At 38.6% G+C, this 26367-nt stretch overlaps 1 protein-coding gene across 2 annotated transcripts in view; it reads left to right on the forward strand.

Moving 5' to 3' along the window:
• Positions 1 to 26367, forward strand: part of LOC114025952 (FERM domain-containing protein 3) — a 335752-nt gene that overhangs the window by 168209 nt on the left and 141176 nt on the right. Inside the window, exon 3 of one of the 2 annotated variants that reach the window (XM_027839493.1) lies at positions 9964 to 10006. The exons of the other annotated variant lie outside the window; for it this stretch is intronic. Within the exon in view, the coding sequence (XP_027695294.1) occupies positions 9964 to 10006 (43 nt within the window). The remainder of the gene's footprint in view (positions 1 to 9963; positions 10007 to 26367) is intronic. 2 annotated transcript variants of the gene reach the window in all.

The following is a 26367-nucleotide window of genomic DNA, read 5'->3' on the forward strand; positions in this document are numbered from 1 at the left end:
GTAGCCTATTAACAGACATTATATATTATGAATTTGAATTCTGCTTCAGAGACTTACCAGCTGTGTGATCTTGGGCAAATCACTTGATTTAATTGAAATTTAATTGAAATCACTCAGCCCCAGTTTCTTCATCTCTAAAATGGGGATAATTATAGCACCATTCTTCCAGGGCTGTTGTGAGGATCAAGTGAGATAATATGTAAAGTGCTCTGCAAATCTTAAGGAGCTTTATAAATGATAGCCCTAATAATAACCATAATAGTATAAACATATAGCACATAAATATTATATAATTTATTTATAAGTATTAATATATAAATACTATACATTATAAGTATTAGATATAACTATTATATCATATGACTATTTATAAATATTGTGAATTATCTAAGTATAATATAATGTCATAAATATATTATAATATGATAATATGTATATAATATGTATACTGTATATAATATGATAATACATAAAACAATATGATATAGGCAACATATAATTTATAATATAATAATATAGGTAATATAAAATATATAGAGAATCCCTTGAGTTTCTGGGGTTCGGAGATGCAGTAGGGATAAAGCTGATCTGGTGTCTCTACTAAGTCCAGCAGACTGAATCCGAACAGATGCTATAAGTGATCCTGAAGTTTTTAATGCTAGTATCTTGAAGCAACCAGAGGTCAGGCCCTAATTTAAAAAATAAATAAAAATAGCTAGCATTATATATATATATATATATATATATGTATATACACACATATAAATAATTGGAAAAGACTATCTTTGTTCATTGGTTGCCAATTTCCTTTTTCCAGAGGAGACTTTGGAATAGATATGGAGTGGAATTAAAAATGGCCTTGTTGGTTTTGGGTTACTATATAATGAAGGTGCCAGAGTGCCAGATGACATTATGTCTGACCAGCTGCTCCTGCAGCCAGAAGAGTGTTTGTGCTCCTGGGGAAAAATGCTGCACAGGTGCTGTCAACTGTGAGCAAAAGTGGCGTCTGTGATCCCAGGGCCACCCTCCATGGAACAGAAAGGCTGTTTCCTTGTCTCCTGTCACTGGGTTATGAATTTGACTGCTAATGATCTCTCCTTGTAGACTGAGTTCCCCAGATACTTTAAAATCAAGAGTTCTTTGGGAATAGCATAGTCAAATTAGTCTGTCCACAAGTAGGCAGAATAACTTTAACTGTATAGATTCGGTAGTTATTTATAGAGGATTTGTATCATATATTCAGGATTGGAAGGGATCTGTGCAACTGCTTATTATACAGAAGAGGAAACTTCTAGAGAGATTGTGACTTGCCCAAGGTCACACAAGTTTTAAGTGTAAGAGGTGGAATTTGAACCCATCTCCCCATGTCCTGACTGTAAAGCCAATGCTCTTTGTGCCACATTAGGTTGCCATTTGTAAGAGGTTTTTAAAGGGACAGAGTTGGGGGAAAAAATGATAAGCATTAGCTGAAAGTGACCAGCTTCCTTGTGGGGAAAGGGAAGGGGAAAGTCAGAAATCAGAAATCTGAAGCAAATTAAATTGGAAGCAGCAAAATCTTGCTTCCATTAAAGACCAATCAACAAGTATTTAGTAAACACCTACTATGTGTTAGGTACTATGCTAAGTACTGGGGATATATATATAAAGAATGAATTAATCCCTACTCTGAAGGAGCTTATATTCTAAGGAGAGAGAAAAACATACATACATGCATGCATGCATACGTACATATATGTGTATATGTATAGATATATTTAAATGAAATATATGTATGTGTAAGTGTATATATATATATAATGATACGTATATATATAAAATGAAATATGAAGTGAATAAATACAAAGTTAAATACAAAATATTTGGAAAGAAGTTGAGGACATCAGGAGAGATTTTTTTTAGAAGATGGTACTTCAGATGTGTTTTTAAGGAAGAAGAGGATTCTGTGAGGCAGAGGTGAGAAAGGCATGCATTTTTAGGTATGGGAACAACCAGTGCACAGTCCCAGAGAAGGGAGATGGGACATAGGATAGTGTGTGTGAGGAACAGAGAGACAGATAGTCTGGCTGGTTCGATGAGTGCAGAAGGAGGAGGAATGATCAATAAAATTGGGAAGGTAGTGGAGACCAGGTTGTGAAGAGCTTTCAAAGCTAAATAGAGGAATTTTTATTTTATTTTAGAAGCAACAGGAGGCCACTAAAGTTGAGTGAGAAGGGGAGTACCATGATTATATTTGTGCTTAAGGCAAATCACTTTTGCAGCTGTAGGATGGATGAACTGAAGTAGGGAGAGATGGAGGCAGGGAGGCCAATTAGGAGGCTACTGCAGTAATCTTGGGGGAGAAGTGATGAGGGCCTGAAATAAAGTGGTAGTTATGTTAGTGGAGAGGAGAGATGTGAGAAATGTTGGGGAGCAACATCTTGCTTCTATTCATGACCTGCCCATTCTGATTTGAGGCAAAAACAAAACAAAACAACAAAACACCAGATTAAGAGAGGCTAGACAAATGTCATCTTCTCTAAGCAAAGCTTTTGCTCTCTTGGTGACATAAACAGCCTCAAACTTGGTTTAACTGGTGATGAGTTATTATTTAGAGAAGGTCTAAATACCATTATTAGAGGTTGAGTTCTCTCACTGGCCAGCAACAGGCAGGAATATCAGATTTTGCCTGAAAGACTACTGTGGGGACCACAGAAGCTGTAAACTTTGAAGCATCTCCAAAGATGTCTATGAATGCAGCTGAGAGCACACTGATTTGAGATTATAAATTAGGGAAGTAGAAATTGGATTTATAGGTTAATTTCACATACTTTTGAGAGGGTTTGTTTCTTGTGTATTCTGGTCGCCATAGGGAATTTATTCCAATATTTGTTTGTCAGCTTGAGTTTTAAAAGTTTTATATTTTAATAACACAGAACAGGATTGCACAATCTCATTAAATATTTAGTTGCCTACAGTGTGGGTGTCAATGGATTCTTAAACCTTGCAAGTGAAGAGATGGCGCTGTCTGGAGGACCACAGCCTCAAATTGTATGACTGCCATCTTGTGGTGATTTACCTAGTATGTCGACATACGGTCCCTGGAGCCTAGAATTGTGTATTTGTGGCTGGGTATAAAGTAGCAATCATGTCACTCAAGTAAAATACTATTGTAACAAGCTTAATGGGATATTAAAACAATTTAGAATCAGAATTTTTGGGCTGGAAGGGACCTCAGAGATCATCTAGTACAAACCTCATTTTACAATAGAGAAAATAAATTAAATGGCTTGTCCAACCTTACTTAGGATGGCAAAGTCAAGATTTGACTCCTAAGTCCTATGACTCCAATGCCAGTGCCATTTCCATGACTTCCTTCCTTAGACTTAAGCTTCTTTGGCCACTTTAGCATACGTGTGTAGTTTATAAGGGCTTTGAACTTACCGGCTAATCCATGTGTGGGTAAGACACTCTGAGCTCCAAAATATGTAATATTTGCTCAATACTAATATCTAAGAAACTATAAGTGGAAGCACTTTGAAAAATTATAAATTACTGTATAAAATATTGTTATTATAGCTAACCACAATGAACTTGCACTTGGACTTGCACATTGGGTCCCCAGCATGCAGCTACTACTCTGTGTTATAGGGATAGCTTTTAGAGGTTTTGGAATATCATATCTGCTGTGTTCCCTCCAACATCAGTCAAACAATTAACATCTCTCCAGTGTCATTTAACCAGTGATTAGCACCCTGATACAGTTTTGACCAGTAGATATAGCCTCAATATCATTGATAACCAGTTAAAATCAATTAGCTTTCATTTATTATTCCATTTATTTCCCTTAGGAATCTAGGGACCTCAAGGTCTCTTCCTCACACAACCCACTTTCAAGAAAAAGAATATAAAACTCATTAATACTAAAGCACACATTCCTGCTAACAGTTGAAAATGAGGGATCAGAAGCAGTAGTCTTTCAGGCACCCATAATTCAGTAGATGGGGAATCAAGAAATCTGAGATCTCTTCCTGGCTCTGACACTAACTAGGGCTGAGATCTGAAGTCCTTCTTTGATCTTCTCTTCCCTTCTCCAAAAGGAGCCTCTAGTAGAAATGAAGAAAAACCACCAGTGAATTTTTCTGTAAATGAAAGGGAGCAAGAACAAATTCCCTTCTAGTTCTGACATTCTAAGAAGACCCTTTGAGTTCTAACTACCAGGAGGCTAATATATCTCATGTAGATTTGCATATTAATAGGGATCAAAGCCTTAAGCTAAAGAAATGTGCCTGGAATTTTAGGCATCACTGAATAAGTGGCAGAGCTTTGGGGGAAGCCTTCCCAGTGCCCCGAAATCACATTGAAGTACATTGCCTCAGAGGACACATTAACACGAGTCCATTTTGCATGTGGATGTGTTGATTTTTCTAGATGTTAAAACATTTACACCTGAATAGGTGAAGAAACTAATATATTAGTTATAATAATAATTCCTTATATTTTGATGTTTGGTTGTTTCAGTTGTATCCAACTCTTGGTGACCACTGGAGTGGTTTGTCATTTCCTTCTCCTGCTTATTTTACAGATGAGGAAACTGAGGCCAATAGGTTTAAGTGACTTATCCAGGGTCACACAGCTTATTAGTATCTGAGGTCAGATTTGAACTCAGGAAGATGAGTCTTCCTGATTCTAAGCCTAGCATTCTATCCACTGCACCACCTAGTTGCCCTATACCTTATTTAGTGATTTATAATTTTTTCAAGTATTTCTTAGTATTAGGTATTAGTCAAATGTTACTGATAAAACTAGAGCTCAGAGGGGTTAAATGTCTGCCCAAGGCTGAACAGCTTATAGAGTTTGAATACAAATTGAGATGTTTTGACTGTGTCCAGTATTTCTTTGCTTTGCTTCTATTGTTATTTATTCAACAAATATTTATTAACAACCTACTAGATGCAAGGCACTGGGTTAGGTTCTGGGGATAAGAGATAAGAACCAAACAACCCCTGCCCTCAAGGAGCTTCACCTCTGCTGGAGGATACTATGTCGGCATAGATTAAGGAGCTACAAAATCATTTTAGGAGGGAGAAAGTACTGAGGACTGGTGGGGCTGGGGAAAAGTTTCCTGAGGAAGGTGGCTTCTGAGCTGAGTCTTGAGAAAGATAAGAATTCTGGAAGATGGAGATGGATGAATGAAAAAAGCATTTATTCAATGCCTACTATGCTCCAGACACAGTGCTAGGCACTGGGGATAGAAATACAAAAACTAATATAGTTTCTGCCCTCTAGGAATTTTTGTTCTTTTAAAGGGGAAGCAATATCCATGGGCTTGTGGTGTCAAGGGAACCAGATTTTGAAAGTCACAGGAATGGTGAATGGAAGTAGGTGTAATATTGACAAGCCCTTTCTAGAAGCAATGGGTTAGGTGAGTTTGCATGCAGTTACCATTCAGGATAGCTCAGTCCTAAGCAGAGTTCCAATCATTCAGTCAATCAACAAACATTTATTAAGTGCCCACTGTATGCTAGGTGCTGGGGAAACCAAAAAATGCGAGAAATGGTCCCTACTCGTAAGAAGTGTACAGCTAAATGACAGAGACAACATGAAAACAACTGTGCACTAACAAGCTATCTGCAGGATAAAGAAAAACATATTCAATAGAGGGAAGGCATTAGGATTTAGGAAGGTCAGGGAAGGGGAGATTTGGGGTAGGACTTGAAGGAAGTCAGGAGGCAGAAATGAAGAGAGAAAACATTCCAGGCATGGGGAACAACTGGTAAAAATGCCTGTAGTTGAGAATTGGAGTTTCTTGTTCATGGGACAGGTAGGAGGCCAATGTCAGTGGATCACAGAGTACAAGGTGGGGTATAAAGTATAAAAAGACAGGTGAGGAGGAGGGGACAAGTGATGAAGGACTTTGTACATCAAATAAAAGAATTTACATTTGATTCTGGAGGTGATAGAGGTTTAGTGAGTGGACCTGGGGAGTGGGTAACATGATCAGACCTGTGTTTTAGGAACATCACCTTAGGACCTGAAAAGTGGGAGGAAACGACTGGAAGAGGAACCAAAAGGCCACTGTAATAGTCCAAATGTGAGGTAATGAGGGCCTGTATCAGGGTGAGAGCCATGTCAGAAGGTAGAAGGGGGTTTATTCAAGAGACTTTATGGAGGTAATAACTACAATACTTGTCAACAAATTGGATATAAGGAATGAGAAAGAGAGAGAGTGAGAAGTTGAGGCTGACACCTTGGTCATTGGGAGAATGGCGGTGCCTTTGACAACAGTAGAGAAGTTAGGAAGAGGGAAGGGTTTGGAAGAGAAGGATAATAAATTCAGTTTGGGATTAAAGATTATGAATTTAACACGTCTATGGGACATTTAGTTTGAGATGTCCAATAGGCAATTGGAGATGTAAGACTGGAGTTTAGCAGAAAGTTTAGGGCTGGATAAGTAGATTTGAGAATTATCAGCATAAAGATGATAATTTGGTTTTTGGGAACCAAGAGATCAGATCCACATGAAATAGTCTAGAGGGAGAAGAGAAGAGGGCCTAGTGCTGAGTCCTGTAGGATACTCATGGTTAGTTGTTATTGTTATTTGTCCTTCATTCTAGAAGAAGACCTTGACATCAAGGAGGTGATGCCATGATATGCAAGTGAAATGAATTTAAGTGAGAGAGAGCTGTGCAAAGTCACCAGCCTTACTTTATCCTCTGGAACCATCTGGGTTCTGTGGCCACATATAGATCAGGACAGCTGGAGATGGCCCAGGATGCAGTAGGGGACCTTGGCCTTTTCAAGCTAAGGTCTTTTAGTAGGTCTCAGTTTGATTGAGGCAGTGCCCATGGTTAGTAGGCATAATCTGGACAAAGATATAGCAACAGGACCAAGAAGGAGCTGAGTGGCTTAATTCCCTCAGGCCTCTACAGGTCTAGGCTGGAGAATACTGATCCAATGAAGGGGAAAAGGGCAGGAGGAAGGGAGGGTCAAAAACAGGGCAGATGAAAAGCTAGTTCATTTCCGGAAAGAGGGACAGTCTGTTCCAAGGAAGAGAAGTGGGAGTGTCAAATGTGGGACATGAGGAACATAGCGTGCTTACAAGACTGCAATGTGAAATAAAGCTGGAAAGGGAGGTTGAAGCCAGATTATGAAGGGTTTTAAATGTCAGGCCAAGGAGTTGGCATTTTATTCTGGCACTAATGAGGAGCCATTGATAGCTTTTGAGCAGAGGAGGGCCTTAGTAAGACCTCTGCCTCAAAGGAAGATTATATTATCAACTATTTGGTAAATGGATGGGCAAGGAAAGGGACTGAAAATGAGGAGATTATTACAATAGTCCAGATGGGAGCTGATGAGGGCCTTACCTCTTGTAAGCCAGCATCATCTTGAGGTATGTTGTTGGTTAGCAGGATCAACATCTTCCTTTTCTCCAGGGCAACAGCATGCTTATTGATGAAAGGGAAAAGTTATTTTTTAAAGCAAGCCCAGTGTGCTGCATACTCCAGGTTTCATTTGCAAGGAAAATGGCAGTGAAATCAGAGATGTTCTAATTACTACATCTGATTACAAAGCAGAATAAATGACTATTAAAAAATAGCCTAAGTATAATCTATTTATATGTACAATAATCGCATGATTTGATTTACTGGTATGTCTCTGACTTATCATTTGCTGACTCATTTCAACAGCTTTAATGGGGCAGAATGATTTGAAAAAGGAGGAGAAGAATTCTAGAAAGAGGGGAGAGGTGAATGGCTTGACAGTCCTATTTTTTGTCGGTTAGCTGGCCCTTAGTTGCAGATGGGAAAGAGTAGAAAATAATCACAGTAAAGATGATGGGGCTATCTGAAAAGTAACAGTTTCATCAGCTAGTGAACCCAAGCACCATCTTGGAAAACAAAGTAGTTTGTTTCTACTCTAGGTTTGTGGACTCTATTCAATGCATAAAGTGCTTCCTCTGAAGCTCAAAAAAATGATTTCCTTAAATGACCTCGCAACAGGTCACAGTGCTTGAACTCTCATTTCTTAGTTATATGACAGTTACTTTTATCTGTAAGAACACAGCTGTGAACTAGGAAAAGTTCTAGTTTTCCTAGAAATATGGTTCTATTTTCCTGAAGGAAAAAAAAAGCAATAATAAGACCCTTAATTAGGCAGTATGGTATAAGTGGCTAGAGAGCTGAGAAGTCCTGGATTCAAGTATGCCTTCTGACCCTGGGCAAGTCACTTATCCACTAAGTGCTCTAGGGAACTCCACCTCATTTTATAGATGAGGAAACTGAGGCAAACAGGGCCTAAAGGGACTTGCCCAGGGTCAAGTGTCTGAGGCTGGATTTGAACTCATAAAAATGAGTCTTCCTGATTCCAAGTGCTCTATCCACTGTGCCATCTAGCTGCCCCTTGATACATTATAGCACAATAATAACTATTCTGAGTGGTAGTCCAGACTCATAAAGAAAAGTTTAAAGTTTGTTGAGGCTAGATGGTATAGTAGAAAGATTTCTGGACTTGAATTCAAATCCTACATCTAAAATATATTCCTTGTGATCCTGGACAAGTGATTTAACCTCCTTGAGCCTTAGATTCCTGATCTTTAAGACTGGGAGGATACTGCAATGGATAGAGTGTAGGATTTGAAGTCAGAAAGATCTCAGATTGAGTATTGCCTCAGACACCGCCTACCTTTGTGACCCTGGGTAAGTCATTTAACTTTTCTGTGCCTCTATTTTCTCATTTGTAAAATGAAGATAATAGCATTTATCTCACAGGGTTGTTGTGGAGATCAAATAATTTAATGCATGTAAAATGCTTTGCAAACCTATAATTATTATTTTTGGGCTATTGTGAGGCAGCCTTAAAACACCATTCTAAGGATAAAGGGAGGTAGAGATGGTTATTCAATAGTATTGCTTAGTGTTTGTCTAATTGAGTCTTTTTTTTTTTCACACAGTCAGTTTTGCTATAACACCTGCTTTGAAAACACAAATTTGTTTCAATATGATTGACATATCAGGGAACAATTTGAGCATAACCTGAATTTTGCATTTATTTATGTATATTAGTAAAAAAAAAAAAACACAGAATACTACACCCAGCTAAAAACCAAGTCCCATTGGAGTGGACAAAACAAAGATACCTCAAAAGTTTACCTCTGTTCTCACCACATGTATTATACAACAAGGTTGTGTTTTGCTACTCTTCCTCATTATGAATTTTTCTACATGAAAAAATGCTCATTCAACATCCCAACTTGAACAAGTCTTGGAGTTATGGCCTTCTGAGGCTACCCTTTGCCCTGTCCAGAGTCATTGACTTTACCATCCTGATGGGTAGTAAGCCTGGGACCCCATGGGAACTGGGGATAGGCTGAGCGGCAGGATCAGCCATGGACATTGTCATTATTTGTTATAGTATTTATGTATTTCTTAACTATTTAACATGTATAAAACTGTGACACGATTATTATTAGGTTCTGTCTTTTTTTTTAACCTATCACTGATGAAGTTATGTTTAGTGTTGTATTCCTGACCCCATTTTCTGTATAAACCCTATGGTTTTTAGCGTGCAATTTTGCATAGTACAGTGATTTTTAGGAATGCACATGTCTTGTTAAAGCAGAACTGACTATATCCCTAGGAAGGCCAGACCGAATTGACAGTTCCTAAATTCATTCGTAAACCAGTGAGGGATTTCATCCTTGAGTGCATATTGTGTTCCTAATGCCTCCCTATCGGATGCACTGTGACTCAAATATTACTCATGTAGACATTAATATTATTAGTTTGTAATTATAGACCCTTTCCTCTATTATTATTGCTTAAATAGTTCATGGTGACCTTCTGAGGATGGAGCAATTGACGATGGGTTATTATTACCAGAATCATGCTATGAAAAGAGAATAACCTTATTAAAAGCCTCTTAGTTTTTACATCTTCACTGTACCATGCAGCATTTTGACTGTGGGTCTCTTCTTTTCCTTTCCAGCACTGGCTAGAACCCAACAAGTCAATCGCCAAGCAAATGAAATGTAAGTGTTGATCCCAAACTTGGGTTTTGAATAAAAAGATACCCAAGAATTGGGTTGTGGGTTTTTTTCCAATTACTCTATAATCATATTAGAATCATATTAGAGCTGGAAGGGACCTTGGAGGCCTTTTGCTCTAACCCCCTCATTTTATAAATCAAGAAATCGAGACTCAGGAAAGTTCAGTGACTGGCCCAAGATCCAGGTACTAAGTGTCAATGCCAGGATTTGAACACAAGTCCTCCGACCCCACAACTCAGTGTTCTTTTTATTGTAATACCATTCTGGTTCTGTTGCCCTGTGGGGGAAAAATGCCAAGTGAAGTTGGAAAGGTTGGTTGAGGTTTAGAAAATGGTAGTCCCTTTTCTGTTCCATTTAGGGCTATCAACATGATTCTCTCATCCTTCCCCATTCAGTACCATGTGTTATCCTCACAATTTCCATACTTTGGACAACAAGGCAAATGTGTACACACAAGCAACTTCAGCTGCAAGATGGAGTCATTAATTATCAGGAGCCCAGAGACTTCCCTTTCTGTTAGGGGGCAGAATTCACTGCTTCCTAGAGCCATCTTAACTCCTTCTATCTTTTGGAAGTGCCATGTTGATATTGGGGAAGTGAAATAAGCTCTATCCTGTTCAGTTGCAAAAAGTTGCTGATAATGATTCTGGTGCAATGGGAGCCCAAGTTTTATAAGAAGCTTTATTATCACTGAGTAGATGGTTATTTTCCCCTTTTCTGTCCCTCAAAAAGAGTAGTGAGAATACAATAGTATAGCTTTTTAAAATTTTTTTTAAAGAATGGTACAGCATACAACAATAGATTTGGAGTTAGAAGACCTGAATTCAAATCCTGGGTCTGTTACTTACTAACTATGTAACTTTCAACAAATTACTTTAATCTCTCTGGGCCTCAGTTTCCTCAGTTGTAAAATGAGGAGGTTGGACTAAATCAGGTGTTCTTAACTCTTTGTGTCATGAAAACCTTTGACGGTATAGTGAAGCAAATGGATCCGTTCTCAAAATAATATTGTTAAATGTATGGAATAAAATATCTTTGATTACAAAATGGTACTGAAATAGCTTACAAAATGTTTTAAAAAATCAAGTTTATGGATCTGCTGTTTATGGACCCCGGGTTAAGAGCCCCTGGGCTAGATGACCCCTCAGCTTCCTTCCGGCTCTCAATCCTGTGATTTCAGGTTGAGCTGCTTTGTTGTTGTGCATTCACGGAGCTGTTCAAGGCATCTGCCTGTGTAATCATGTCTCTGTGGAAATCACTGACTGCCAGTCTGGAGACAGAGGAGGATGCTTGATTTATGGTCCAGTCGATGAGATGTTTTGTTATGGTGACCTGCTCTTTGTTGTTACCAACCTGCTTTGTTTATGTCCAGGAGGGCAGCTTCTGAAATGTACTTTAGGATTTCATTATATCCTCAGAAATTCATTTGTATTTTTCTTCCCTGTCTTAGGCATATTGAATGATTCTGGTGTAGATGATAAATCAGTTTCTTATCCAAGTTCAAGTGAACACATTATATACATGTAGTTGCCATCATTCAAGGGACCCACCCCATTTCCCTTTTTAGGGGTTGGGGTATAGAAGAGATGGTATGGAGTACAGTGGATAGTATTTCTTTGATAATTTTTTTGGGGGGGAGGAAGAAATCAATTCAATTTTAATTTAACAAGCATTTATTAAGTACTTACTATATGCCAGGCACTGTGCTAGGTACAAGGGATCCTTTCTGGATCCAACAGCAAAAAGAAATAATTGTTGGCCCCTAGGGAAAAAAATAAAAACCCCACCAGTGGCTAAGCCATATGGCTCTCTCTTTTTCCTTATTCTCACTTTTTCTCTCAAAAACCACTATCTTCTGCTGCAAAATGAGTGTCAGAGAGAGTGGCTTGAGTTAGTCCTAAGCAATAGCCATGGCTCCTGAGTCTGTGTGTGCTATATCAGTGGAGAGAATTGTATAGGTGAGAGCAGTGACCACTACATACTTACAGTACCTCAGGTCATTGGTTTGCTGGTAAATGTCTGACAGCTGACTCTTTGGGGAGGAGGGAAGAAATGTACACAAGAGACACTTTAAAGTTTAATATTCATTATGAATATTTTCTCCATCGCTTTCTTAAGTCTTTGTTGTTGTTGATTAGTCATTTTCAGTTGTATCCGACTCTTCACGGCCCCATTTGGGGTTTTCTTGGCAAAGATACTGGAGTGATTTGCCATTTTCTTCTCCAGCTCATTTTGTAGATGAAGAACTGAGGCAAACATAGTTAAGTGACTTGCCCAGGGTCACACAGCTACTAAATGTCTGATAACAGATCTGAATTCAGGAAGATGAGTTCCTGACTCCAGGCTTGGCACTCTATCCACTGTGGAGCCACCTAGCTCCCCTTCTTAAGTCTACAAATCAACAAAGCAGAGCATTTGCCAATTTCTAAAGTGTAAATGCTCACACAGAAAATTTAACAAGTAGTTCTTTTGAGCCAACTCCAGTATACTCCTGCCTTAGGTTCAACAGTATTGTTGTTCAGGTATGGAGCTGGGATGAAATTCCAAGTGGAAGGAAGGGCCGCTGTGTTGCAGAGGAATTCTGTGCTAATGGGAACTCAGATGTCAATCAGACAGTCAACCAATGAGCTAAAGATGAACAGAGGGCCAAGCAAAGGCTTGTGGTGGCTTTGGGAGGGTAGCCACATGATAACTATCAAGAGCTCTGAAAGCAGAACAATAAGAATAAAGGATGTGACTGAGGAATTGTATGACAAAAAGAAAAGATGGACTGGTCCTGTGGCAAGGAGGAGGGATGCCGGCTGGATGCCCAGAGAGCTTCACTTGCCCCTTACAACGTAGGACAAAAGCAGAGAAGGCCTCCAGCTTGTTAGGTGGATACTGTCTGGAAAACTTTTGGATTGACCCAGAATAGAGGTTCATAGGATAGGTAGGAAAGGATGGGTTGGGGGGAGGGAGGTTCCAAACTGATGATTTTGTGCTTCTTTGGAATCTGTGCCAGGTACTGTGCTAATTGGGGGCAGGGGGAAGAGACAGACATAAATACAAAGAATGAATCGATTTCTACTCTCAAGGATTTCACATCCTAACAGGGTGACAAGTATAAGAATAAATACAAATAGAACAAAAACAAATATGAGATAGTCAAATACAAGGAATTTAGAGGGGTGCTGGTGGGAGAGGAACAGGAAAGGCTTCCTGTAGAGCAGGGCTTCTTCACCTTTTTTTGAAGTCTGTGGACCCTTGCTCAAAATAATGTTTTGAAATGCATAAAATAAAAGGCATAGGATTACAAAGGAAACCAAGTATAGTGAAATTCAATTTTCAAAATATTAAAAACAAAATAAATTCCCAGTTTCCAGGTTAAGAACCCCCATGCAGAGTTAATGCTCAAGCTGCATCTTAGGAAGAGATTTTTTTTTTTTGAGTTGGAGGATAGGTCATCATTAACAGGGTCATGCTATAAAGAGAGAATAACCTTATTAAAGGCCCCTTAGTTTTTATGGTATAATCATAGGGCACATAAATGTGCATCATCTTTTAAGTAATTGAGGAGTCAAAGCCTTCCAAATGGGATCTGGCCATCCTTAAATGAGGTTGTGACCTCAAATACCCTACTTCAGGTATGGTGCTGGGGGGAGCAGAGCTTTTAGAGGAGGGGGCTGTGGCCACAAATAGCCTTTCAGTTTGATTAAAATGGAAGAGGATTAGATTTTCTCTTCTGCTGATGGAAAATAAATGACTTTCAGGATGGTTCAGTTCACCTTAAATTCACTTGCCTGGAAGGCAGGTATAGTGTTGTGGAAAGAGCATGGGACTTGGAATGAGAAGGCCCAAGTTCAGGTCCCAGCTCCATTACTTCCTTACTAGTTAGACTAAGTGGATAGGTAGCCCAGTAGATAGTGCTGGACTTCGAGTCAGAAATTCCTGAGGTGGAATCCTGCCTCATTCTTTGACTAGGTATGCAACCTTATGCAAGTCAATTTATTGCTTAGTACTCAGGATTTGTTACCTTCAGCAAGTCACTTAGATCCTATAAGCCTCAGTTTCCTCATTTGTAAAATGGGACTAATGAAACTCACCCAGGTTGCCTCACAGAGTTGTGATGACCTAATGAGATACTATATGAAAGAGATTTCTGAACCTATAAAATGGGGAGATTAATACCACCACTTCACATTGTTATGAAACTTAGAGGTACTATATTCAAGGCTTTGCAAACCTTTAGGCATTATTTAAATGTGAGTTGTTATTATTGCTGGCTTTGGCAAGTCAGTTAAATCCTATGAGACTCAGTTTCCTCATTTGTAAAATGGGGCTAATAAAATTTTCTCTGCTTACCTGACAGAGCTGTTGTGACAACCAAAGATGAAGTGCTTTGTAAAGCTGCCTTGCTGTGATTATTAGGTTATCTATCTGTTTTGGAAAGATACTTGCTTTCTCTTCTAGCTGGGAAACCTTGAGAGTTTTTTTTTTTTAAAATATCTGTAATGACTTTAGTTGAGTCATTATCAGTCCAGGGAAAGCTGAGCCCTACCCCTGGGACTCAGCTCTGGAGTTACAAACAGGATCTTGTTTCCAACCCCCGAGGCAGTTTCTGCTGGGAATATGCCTTTTATGTTCCTATCCTCGCTGTCAATTGGCCGTGGGTACATAATTCAGTGAGGAAGATGATTTTTCCATTCCCATCTTCACTAAAGGAAAATGATTAGAAGTTCAGGTTTCCCGTACTTACCCATTTGGATTCCTTTTGACTATCAGGGCACATGTGACTTTCTAGAAGAGGCTGTGAAGGTCCCTTGTCACAAGTGGCTCATTCATTCATTCATCAAATATTTATTGAAGGCCTACTATGTTTGAGGGGAGGCCCAGAGACACTCTGCTAGGCTAATGTTGCAAATGGGCTCAAAATAAGGATGACCTGCCCGAATAACTAGAAGAAAGCAACACACTGTAGAGGAAAGAACCCAGGCTTTGGAACCCAAAAGACTCGACTGGGCTCAGTTTCTGGCTCTGTCGTTTGCTAGGTATGTGACTAAAGAGGTCAGCTAACCTCTAGGAGTCATCAAACTGAGAAACTTTCAGCTGGAATTGGCAGGGAGGAAGGGAGCCCATAGGAGGGGGAAGGTTTTTGGAATAGATTAGGGGTGGAGAACCTACGGCCTTAAGGCCACATGTGACCTTCTAGGTCCTTAAGTGCAGCATTTTGATTGAATCCAAATTTTAAATTTTGACTAAATCGAACTTTTAGGGGACCTTTTGACTGAATCCAAATTTTAGTTTAAATTTGGATTCAGTCAAAAGGCTGCACTTAAGGACCTAGAAGGTCACATGTGGCCTTAAGGCCACAGGTTAAAGGATTTGTTTTGTAAAATTTGGATTCAGTCAAAAGGCCTCACTTAAGGACCTAGAAGGCCACATGTAGCCTTAAGGCTGCAGGTTCCCCACCCCTGGAATAGATGATATCTCATTTCCTAGGCTATGAGGTCCTATTGGGCAGGACTGGTTTTTGCTCTTCTTGGTATCCTTAGCCATAAGTATAGTGCCTAGCACAGAGTAGGGGCTTAATAAATATTAATTGACTGATTGACTGACTACCAGCTCTAAATCTCAGCATCATACTTTGTAAAAACAAACATGATGGTGTTATTTGGTTTACTTTATATGATTTTTTTTTGGGAGGGGGTATTCTATTTAAGGGGTTAAAATAGAGGAAGGCTGGCACAAAACCTGGGTTCAAGTGCTGCCTCTTACATATACTGCTTTTGTGACCCTGGGCAAGTCAACTTCACACTCGAGGCAGCTCTCAAAGACTGTATATTACAAAGAAAGTGGCAGCTTGCATTGGAAAATAGAGTTTCCTACCGTAGAGTTTTCTGTACAGATAAAAGTACAGGTCTAGTCTCAAACCAGTCCTATCTCTGATCTCTGTAATGGATTGGAAAATTTTTGCCTTATACTAAGATTGGCTAACTTTCCTTTAATGACTGCCACTTTCTCTCTTCTTGGGGCTAGGTCCTTCGTTATCCAGTTTGGCTCTCTTGAAGGAAGGAAGGAGACAAGTGTGTATTAAGTGCCTACTCTATGCCAGGCGTTATGCTAAGCACTTCACAAATATTATCTCATTTGATTCTCACAACAGCCCGGGAAGTTAGGTCTTGTTATTGTTCCCATTTTATAACCGAGGAAATTGAGGCAGACTGAGATTAAGTGGCTTGTCCAAGGAAACACAGCCAGTAAGTGTCTGAGGTCAGATCAGATTTTCCTGACTTCAGGCCCAGTAGTTTATCTGCTGTGCCACCTAGCTGCCCTAGGTGAAAGAATGTAAACCTTTTCCTTCTTCCTTTTATTTCCTTACTGAAAATAGGATGAACTTTTCATTAGGGTTTTTAAAGGAATATTATATTATATTCAATTATATTATACGATATCATGCTATATTATGTTATATTATTATATCATACTGTACTATGCCATATTATATTATATATTATACTGTATTACATTATATATTACCATACTATACTATGCCATATTATATTATATTATCATACTATACTATATTATATTACATTATATATTATATTATCATACTATATCATATTATATTATGCTAGATATTATATCATATTATGTCATGTCATGTTAAGTATAAGAAATCAAACTGAGCTTGGGCAAGTAAGAGATTACAGTAACAAATTAAATGGGAAAGTTTAAAAGTTACAGGGATCTTTAGTGTTCACCTTAGTCCTACATACTCCCTATGGGAAACTAAGGCTCACACTTTCCTAACTTTTTTTTTTAATAGACTTTCACTTCTCCTAGGCTTCCTGTCAGAGTCAGGCAGACCTCAGTCCTACTTGAGCTTGATCTTAGATCAGTTCTAAGATTCTTTCTGATGGATTTGGTTTGGGCCAAGCTCCAAGGTGTCAGTCTTCTCCAATTTGTTTTCCTATCCCTTAGTCCTGGGTGTAGGATTTCAGGTCTGTGCTTCCTTTCACCCTGATTGGTTCTTTGTTCAGGATTTAAGATCTGAAATATACTCAGTATCTCCCCCTCCCTCCAACACACACACTCTGTGGACCTAGGGAAATAATATCTAAGAAACACTTTTTGTTCCAGTTGTTAGGTCTTTTGCCTTAGCTTAACAGTTGGCCTGTCTAAACCTCTTTTGAAAATGTTAATGTTAAAAAAGAAAAGAAAAGAAAAGAAAATGTTAAATGTTCTCCAGACCCTGGAAGCCATTTATTTCTTCTTTATCTTGACTGAAAAACTTTATAGCATAGTGCCTGAGTTCTTAACCTTTCTTATATCATGGACCCCTTTGGTGGTCTGGTGAATCCTATGGATGGACTCCTTCCCATAATAATGTTTTCAAATGCATAAAATGAAATACATGGGATTACAAAGGAAACCAATTGCATTGAAATACATTTATCAAAATACATTTAAAAAAAAACCCTAATTTATAGACTTCCTTGAAATATATCCATAAAATCCTGTGGTCTCCATGGACCCCAGGATAAGAACTCCTAGTATAATGAGAGGATGTAGTATTGTGAAAGAAGGCTCTATTTGTTGCCAGGGGGCCTGGCTTTAAATCTCAGCTTATGAGGTCTTAGGTAAGTCACTTCGTCTCTCTTGGCCTTAGTTCTTCTATATCTGTAAACTCTAGATCCTATGCCCTATTTGAAGTAAATTACTCATCAAAATGGTAACTGCAGCCTCTACCTTTTGTAGAGAAGTTGGTCTCTTCCACCCAGAATGGACATCGTGTGTTCTGTGTTATGAGTAGGAGGCTGAGTCTGGTCTCATATGCTGCTTCTAGCACTGATTTTTCTTTCTAGATTCAGCTTCCACTCTAGGTCTCACCCTGCCTCCCCTATCAGTCTGTGCCTAGCTCCCAATTCGTTGGCGGAACTGAAATGACCATAATATTCTGAAGCCAGGGAACACTGGACATCTGCTCGTTCCAGCTACCACCTAGCTCTCATTTCTTATATACATCTTTCCCCACCCTTTCCATCTTCTTCAGAGGAATACTTTACTAGACATAGGTGTACAAAGTAGAAAAAAACAAAATTTTAAATAGATAGGGTAGTGTATATCAGCAAGATACTTCCTTTCCTTTCTTTCTGCAAGCCCATGAGGACCTGAACTGAGCAGGTATTAGAAAAACACCTTAATATTAGCAGGCATCAGGCAAAAACCAGGTTGATTTATTTGGGGCAAGGACCACACTGATGCTAAAATGCTGTCCGGTCCTGGGAATTCAAAGCAGATATGAGCCTGCAAATATAAAGAAGTCACTACTGTCAAGAGCACTGCAAATGTTCTCTTGGGGCTAGGGTCTGGAAAAAAGAAATAATATCCTTTACCTTTTGTCCTCAGAGGAAATATTGCAGACATGTTGAAGGGGACAGAATTCAACAGGTCAGGAGGTGGAAGGGTGGAGTTGTCTGAACATGAGGTGCTGGAGGAGGAATTAAAGGAGTGTGGTCGATAGCCAGAATTAGCTTAAATGAACAATACCCAAGTGGTGTCGTAGCTGATCCTTATTGATGAGGGAACTGTTTACTATTACTTAGTGAGTGCACCAAGTCCTTTTTCCCATTATGAAGCCTAGATTTAGGAAGAACCCATATGTATATATTATTTTATGGTTTACAATGTGCTTTTCTCACAATTTTATGAGGCAGGCAATGCAAGTGTTATTCTCATCTTACAGATGGGAACATTGAGGCTCACTCAAGGTCACACAGCTAGTATCAGAGCCCAGATCTGAATCTAGATATGTGTGTGTGTGTGTGTGTGTGTGTGTGTGTGTGTGTGTGTGTGTGAAGAAAGGAGGGGAGAGAGAGACAGAGAGAAAGAGAGGAAGAGAAAGAAAGGAGGGGGGAGAGAAAGAGAGAGAGAGAGCGAGCAAGCGAGTGAGTATGAGAGCGCATGTAGTAGCTCTGCCAGTTATGAGTGGGTGTAACTTTGGGTAAGTCATTTAAGGTTCTTATCAGCACAAAGTCTGAGGTCCTCTGATCCTAAATTACTCTAAATCCTATGTGTAAGGCACTATGCTAGTCTTTTGCTCTAATAATAGCTTCTGTTTATATAACACTTTGAGGTTTGCAAAAAGCTTTACTTATGGTATCTCATTTGGTCCTCATAACAACCCTGCAAAATAGGAGCTCTTTTTATTATTCTCATTTATCAAATGAAGAAACTGAGTCCCAGAGGGCTTAAGTAATTTGCACAGAGTCTCACAGCTAGTAAGTGTTATTCTTTCTAAAATGAGGACAATTTGCACTTTGTAATAATGTGCAACATTATAGGGGGTGAAATTATGAGTCTATTAATTCAAATGGTCCCCATTCTGGAAAATCAGGCATTGTTCATTCTGGTGAGGTAAGTCTCACCTGCCCAGCTGAAAGTGTGCATAAAATAGTTCTCATTCACAGGGATATGAAGTCTGATAATAGTTTGTTTGAGTGTGTATAATCATATTAAAATAAAATGATTGACTTTGGCCACTGTATGAATGTCACATGGACAGGTGAGTTTTAAGTAAAATAACAGAAATATTTTCAGCCCTTTGTATTAATGTATGAAATAAGCATCACAAAGGTAGGGTTGCATGCAGTGCAAAGAGTGATATCCTAGGAGATCTAGTTACTACTAGTCCTTTGTAACGTTAAGGCAATCACTTCACTGGGCCTTAGTTTCCTTATCTATCAAGAAAAAGGCTGGACTAAAAATTCATCTTTTAAGTCCCATCCAAGTCTAGGGCAGCTGGATGGTGCAGTGGATAGAGCCCCGGGCCAGGAATCAGGAAGACTCATTTTCCTGAGTTCATATCTGGCCTCAGCCACTTAATAACTGTGTGGTCCTGGGTGAGTCACTTAATCTTGTTTACCTCAGTTCCTCATCTGTAAAATGAACTGGAGAAGGAAATGACAAACCATTCTAGTATCTTTGCCAAGAAAACCTCAAATGGGATCGGACAGGACTGAAAAATGACTTGATGACAGCCAGCTCTAAAATTCAATGGTTTCTGTCCAGCCCAAGGAATTTTAATAAGAAACAAGGTAATTTAAAAAAAAATATGGGGTGTCCCAAAAGTCTTAGTGTAGTTTGCTTACAACTGCACTAAGACTTTTGGGACACTCCACTTAAACCTATAAGAGAAAGGGTTTCTCTTTTCTTTTGATGAAGTGCTTTTTTCTGATTATGATTGTCTGAGTCATTAAAAGCAACAACAACCACCACAGACTTCTGGAGGGATTGGGAGTATTGAGACTAATTCCTTCAGGTAGGCTTGAAGGATGGGGCATGGGACTATATACAAAGAGCAGAGACAGAGGATGGAAGAAAACCCTGTTTATCCTGAAAAGCAGCCTGTGGGCTTCATCATGGCTGGGAGATGTTTGAGCCCTAATTGTCTGGGCAGAATAGTTAAGGCTGCATCTATATTATGTTTACTGGCCAGACTTCTTAAATGGACTGGGAATGGCATTTGTATGCAAATGTATGCCAGTAGAGAGTAGCACACAGGGTTGATTCACATTTAATGCAGATATTTTAGTCATGTTGTGGGTGGGTTTCCACGTTGGTACTTCCTGGAAATTCTTATAGTTTCATAGGAAGCCCTGACATTACAAAGAGATTTCTTCCTTTTAATGAGGATGTATCCTTGTTCATTTACTTCCTATGCAGTGTCAGGTAGCTACCTTTTAAACACATAATTATTAAGTCACTGAAGTAAGACAAGTAAATAGTAGTTCCTTTTCCTCTGAGCTTGTTTGATCTTTGGGTTTGAGGTCTCTTCCTGGAGGGGAACAAGAGTTTAAATTGGGTGAGGTGAGGATGAGTCATTAGGAAGAATGAGACCCAACAAAGCATCATGGCAGGAGATGTGGCCTTGGAGTCAGAAATGCCTGGTTTTAAGCTCGTGACCATCTGAGAGGGTCACAACCTCTTAGTGCTCCAGTCTACTCACTAAGGCTATAAGAAGGTTGACACTTGTTACCCTTGGGTCCTTAGGTAAGTCATTTAACACCATGGGCCTCAGCTTCTTAATCTGTAAAATGAGGGATAGATGGAAATGAGGGATAGATGGAATAGATGTTCTCTGAGGCCCCTTCTAGTTCTCTGTTTGTAATCCTTGGCATAGGTTACCAGGAAGTTGCCTGTCATCACTGGGGTGGGGTGGGAGGGTTCCTACTCTGGGAATTCCTCAGACAAAAGATCATAAGATTGAGAAATTAAAGGGACCACAGAGATCTTCTAGTTTAACTGACTCCTTTTTGTAACTGAGGAAGCTGAGATCCTGTGGCAGCTAGGTGGTGCCATAGTGCACAGGGCCTAGAGTCAAGAAGACTCATCTTCATGAGTTCAAATCCAGCCTCAGCCACTTATTAGCTGTGTGACCCTGGGCAAGTTACTTAACCCCTGCTTGCCTCAGTTTCTCATCTGTAAAATGAGCAGGAGGACAAAATGGCAAACCACTCCAGGATCTTTGCCAAGAAAACCCCAAAGGGGATCACAAAGGGCAGACATGATGGAAATGATTTAACAACAACAATAACAAGAAATGGAGGTCCAAAGTCACACATATAGCTTCAGACTACTGCTTCCCCTAAAAGATAATCAAAATGTTTGGGTTCAGAGTGTACAGCAAGAATGTCAGGGTTCACCAACACCCCAACATGTTGGGGTGGCACTAGAATGATAAGGAATAGATGGGTAGGTTGCAGGGTGTGTCTTGAAAAGAATTCAATTAGACTGTCTGCAAGACAAAAGTGTTTATTGGGGGGACACACCCAGCAGGCCTGCTCCCATGGAAGGAAGAGCAATTCGCCAGGTTAGGTGTTTAGTCTAAATACAGTATGACAGGGGGATAGGGGGAAGGGGAACAGGAGAAGGGGAAGAGAGGCAAGCACTGCCCTGGAAAGCCTGGAATATCAGGTAGTCTGGAGGTGTCTTTGTCATACAGATAAGCAAGAAGAAGAGGGAAGAGGAAAGGGGAGCGCTGCTCCAGAGTGTCACATAGATGGGGGGTGCTTTGTGAAAGCACATAGATCAGTACACGGTGGGGCATCGATGAATAATCTGTGGCTGATCACATCCTGCATTTTACCTCATATCTTACATCTTGCATCCTGCCTGCCCATCCGCCTCAAACACTTTACCTCATCAATAATACCTTCCATTTATATAGCTCTTTACAATTTACAAAGTCATGTGACATCCATTATCTCTTTGATTTTCATAGCAACCTGTGGAAATAAGCCGAAGTAAGTAATACCTAGTCACATTTTACAGGAAGAAGGAAAAGAAGGAAGGAAGCAAGCGTTTATTCAGCACCTACTATGTGCCAGGCACTGTGCTGTGTTTACAAATATTATCTCATTTTATCCTCACAACAATCCTGGGAAGTAGGTGGTATTTTTTAATCCCCATTTTACAATTGAGGAAACTGAGGCAGACAGAGGTTAAGTTATTTGCCCAGGATCACATAGTTAGTAAGTGTCTGAGGTCACCAACAACACTCGTCAGTGTACAGTTTGCAATATATACTAACCCACTTTTTTCCATCTTAAAATTTAAGACAACTTTTACTCTTTCGGCCTGTCTTTTATCCTTCATAATTTCTCAAAGATTATAAACAGTGATTCAGTAATCACGTCTCTTTCAGCATTTTGGGATGTGATTCCTCTTTGCCAAGAAAATTGTTCTCATTTGTAGCAGCTGGGCGATCTTATAATCTTGCCAGTATTGGACTTCAGTTCCCTTCAGACTAAGGGTTCATGACATGAACTTGGATGGGAAAAAATTACATCCATATTTTCATTAATCTCTAACTGAAATTTAGCATTTCTTTCAATTGATTAAAAACATCAATTCTGAGAAAGGGTCAGTAGGCTTCATCTGACTGGCAAAGGGAGCTGGGATGTGCACATATAAAGATTAAGAACTTCTACTATGGTCCATGTCTGTTCTAACCTTTCTAATCTAAAAAAGCATTCTCTTTGATGAAAAAAAACCCCATCAAATAGAAGTTGTATATTTCAGTTTCCTTCCTATCATCTGTTAAATATTATTCCATCCACTCCAACTCAGTAGGCATAGTCTTCATTCACTTCCTGGTCTAGAACATACCTAAAAAGCCATTTTGTTTTGTTGTTTACGTTTTTCACAAGCCTCAGCTCATTCTGGGCTTTAGTCTTTCTCATGCTGCTCTATTAATCCCATGGTATTCTTTTATGTTCATCCTTAGTTATAATCTCTTCTTGGCATGCTTTTTTAATGTACATTTTGACCTGAATTCATTGGAAAGTTTCCTGAGTAGTCACTGGTCTCTTTAAATGCCTTCCCCTTATATTTCTCTTTGAGATAATTTATGATTCTTTGTGAGAAATTTCTTTTTTGAGATCCTCTAAGTCCTTCTTGAACAGTCCTCTCTTCCAGAATCTCTGGCCAAGTGATCCTGCCTATGCTTATTTTGGGGATGGAAGAGAAAGAAAGGAAGGGAAGGGGCGGGGAAGAATTATTTATATAGTACCTACTGTTTGGCCAGGCACTGTCTTTCTCAAGTATTATCTTATTTGATTTTCACAACAATTCTGTGAAGTAGGTGCTATTATTATCCCCATTTTATTATTTTGTCTTTAAGGAAATGGAGGCAAACTGCATATGAACTCAGGTCTTCCTGATTCCAAGCCCCAGAATTCTCTCACCTAACTTTCCCCAAACATTTGATAAATGTTGGTTACGTGACAGATTAAAATAGGTAGAGGCAAAAGTACTAGAAGATAATTATACCAAAACAGTATCAACAATACCGTCAGAAACAAAACTAAAATTTTCTCAAGGCACAATAAACTGAAGGAAATCAATGAATAAACACACTGAGCAAATACATTGAGATAAAATTAAGAAATAACTGAATGTGACTATGAAATCTCAGTAAGGATGATGATAAAACTTAGCATAGAAACATCTTGGACAATAGAAACAAAACAATAGGTAGGTGAAAAGTAGAATTGTTTTACTGGAATGCAGAAAGAACAGTAGAAGCTGAAAAATAAATGCAGATAATTACTCAATTGGAAAAAAAAAGATTCGGAAATTTTGATGATAAAAGTAACTGATTTGGAGGACAAATCAAGGAGAGGAAAAATGAGGAATTATCAGGCTTCCAAAAACTATTTAGAAAGAATATGACCATTTAATTTTGGGAAATCATACAAGAAAAATTTCCAGAAATATTAAAAAATAGGAATAATTTGCAAACTGACAAGATTCACAAGTGCCATTAAGTATTAACTCAAACTTCAGTTTTTCTAGCCACATTAAGCTCCAAGATTATAATAGCAAGGAAATGATTTTATAAGCAGTAAAGAAGAAAGCCATCATACCAAAACCCCAAAATTCAAAATTTTCAAGACTTTTCTACAAATATGAGAAACAAAAGAAGAAACTGGGATATTTATAATGCAATATATATGATATAATATGATATAATATAATAATAAAGATGATGTCTAGGACTCTTAAATCAATTTTCCTCTAAAGGTAGGCACCTTCCCCCTCCTTTTTTTTTTTTTTAAATGAATATTTAAAATTCAAGATGACTTTGAGTAAGTTCCTGGAGAGAAGAACCAATCCTACAGCATCTTTTGTGATGCAAAGCTAGTAAGGGCATAAAGCCTATAGAAGAGACTTTAATTATTACGCTAAGTGCTTTAATCAAGCTAAGGTACTTTACAACTGTGATTAACTAGTCCCTATCTCAATGCAGTCACCATAGACGGATTAAAAACAACAATGGTTTTGTTTTGGTTAACTACCAAATAACAGGAGCCTGGCTTGTTGGGAGAAAAAAAAAGTAGGGAAGGAAAGAATGAGTTGATTATAGGTGTTACAAATAAAGAGAGAGAAAGAACAAAGGAGTAGGGATATGAGGGTAGAGAGTAGAATTAGAAGAAATTAGAAAGCAGTGCATCTGGAAGGAAATTTTAGGTAATAATAGCTGATGAGCTTGTCTCTTGTTATACAACATACATATATATGTGCACACACATATGTAGTGGGCAGACACTGAAAATGGACATTCTTATCTATATCAGTGTAGCTGAACCAGATTAAATTATAATTGGAATATGTTTAACAAAATAAAGTTATGCTATAAATAGGCTGCCACAAATTGCATACAAAAGATCACAGAGGAGAAGCATAAAGGATATCACCAAAGAAATGTATGAAAAAAAGGAAAGGGATAGCCACTTTGACACTGGCACAATGTCAAGAGAAAGTGAGGAAGGTGCCCAGCACCTAAACCACTGTGGCAAACTCATAAGAAGATCTGTATAAGAGTCAGACAAGATGGGAAGGCATAGATGGATTGACATCTGCACTTTTGGAGGAAGTACTTACATCAAGGAGGTTACAAATCCATTGGTGTACAAAAACAACAACTACAAACAACAACTACCACCACAACATCTATTGGCATATTATAATAGATGGAATTAGTATAGAGTATATACTATACTAGTGTATAGAGTAATAGATGAGTTTACATAATCCTTTAAGATTTACGAAGCACTTCACATAAAATTTTGTAAGGTATGTACCACAGCTGCTTTTCCTATTATATTGATGATGTTAAGTGACTTGCTAATGGTCATATAGCTAGTACAAATCAGAGAGTATTTTAAACCACGTCATTCCCCATTTCAGGTATCGCTCTTTCTACTATATCCTCCTGCATCTCAGCTACTCTGAGAATAGTATTTGTATTTAAAAAGCAAGAGATAGGGACGGTAGAAAGATACTGGCATAGGTGCCCTGGTAAATACTTAATGATTGGCTCTCTGGCGAAAAAAAAAAGAGCTGGACACACTTTAAAGTTTAATCTATTTATTTAATCTATTAACATTTTCCCCATCACTTTCTTAAGTCTAGAGATAATCAACAAAACAATAAATTAAGCCCTGATTTGTAGGGTTTGGAGGTTTCTTGAAATATAAATGCTTACACAAAAGATTTGACAGTTGACTCTAACAGCCTTTACAAAGCTGGCTTCACCACAGTTCTGGGCACTAGAAATTGTTTTAGGCGTTATGATATGCATCTGTCTATAGGAATTAGTTTGGTTATTCTTACTCATTTTTTTTCAGGCCCAATTAATTGTTCATACAATCCATTTTTTTTTTCCAGGAAGGGGCTAGTTTATTTCAAAGTATGAATTCTAAAGTAGTGAGGCCTCGTTTCCATCATCTGCAAAAATATTTTGTGGTCATACCTTAAATTTTATAATAGAACAAGGCACAAATGAATTCATTTAT

The sequence above is a fragment of the Vombatus ursinus genome, unplaced genomic scaffold (assembly GCF_900497805.2).
Source record: "Vombatus ursinus unplaced genomic scaffold, bare-nosed wombat genome assembly UNPS02014832.1, whole genome shotgun sequence".
Classification (NCBI taxonomy): domain Eukaryota; kingdom Metazoa; phylum Chordata; class Mammalia; order Diprotodontia; family Vombatidae; genus Vombatus; species Vombatus ursinus.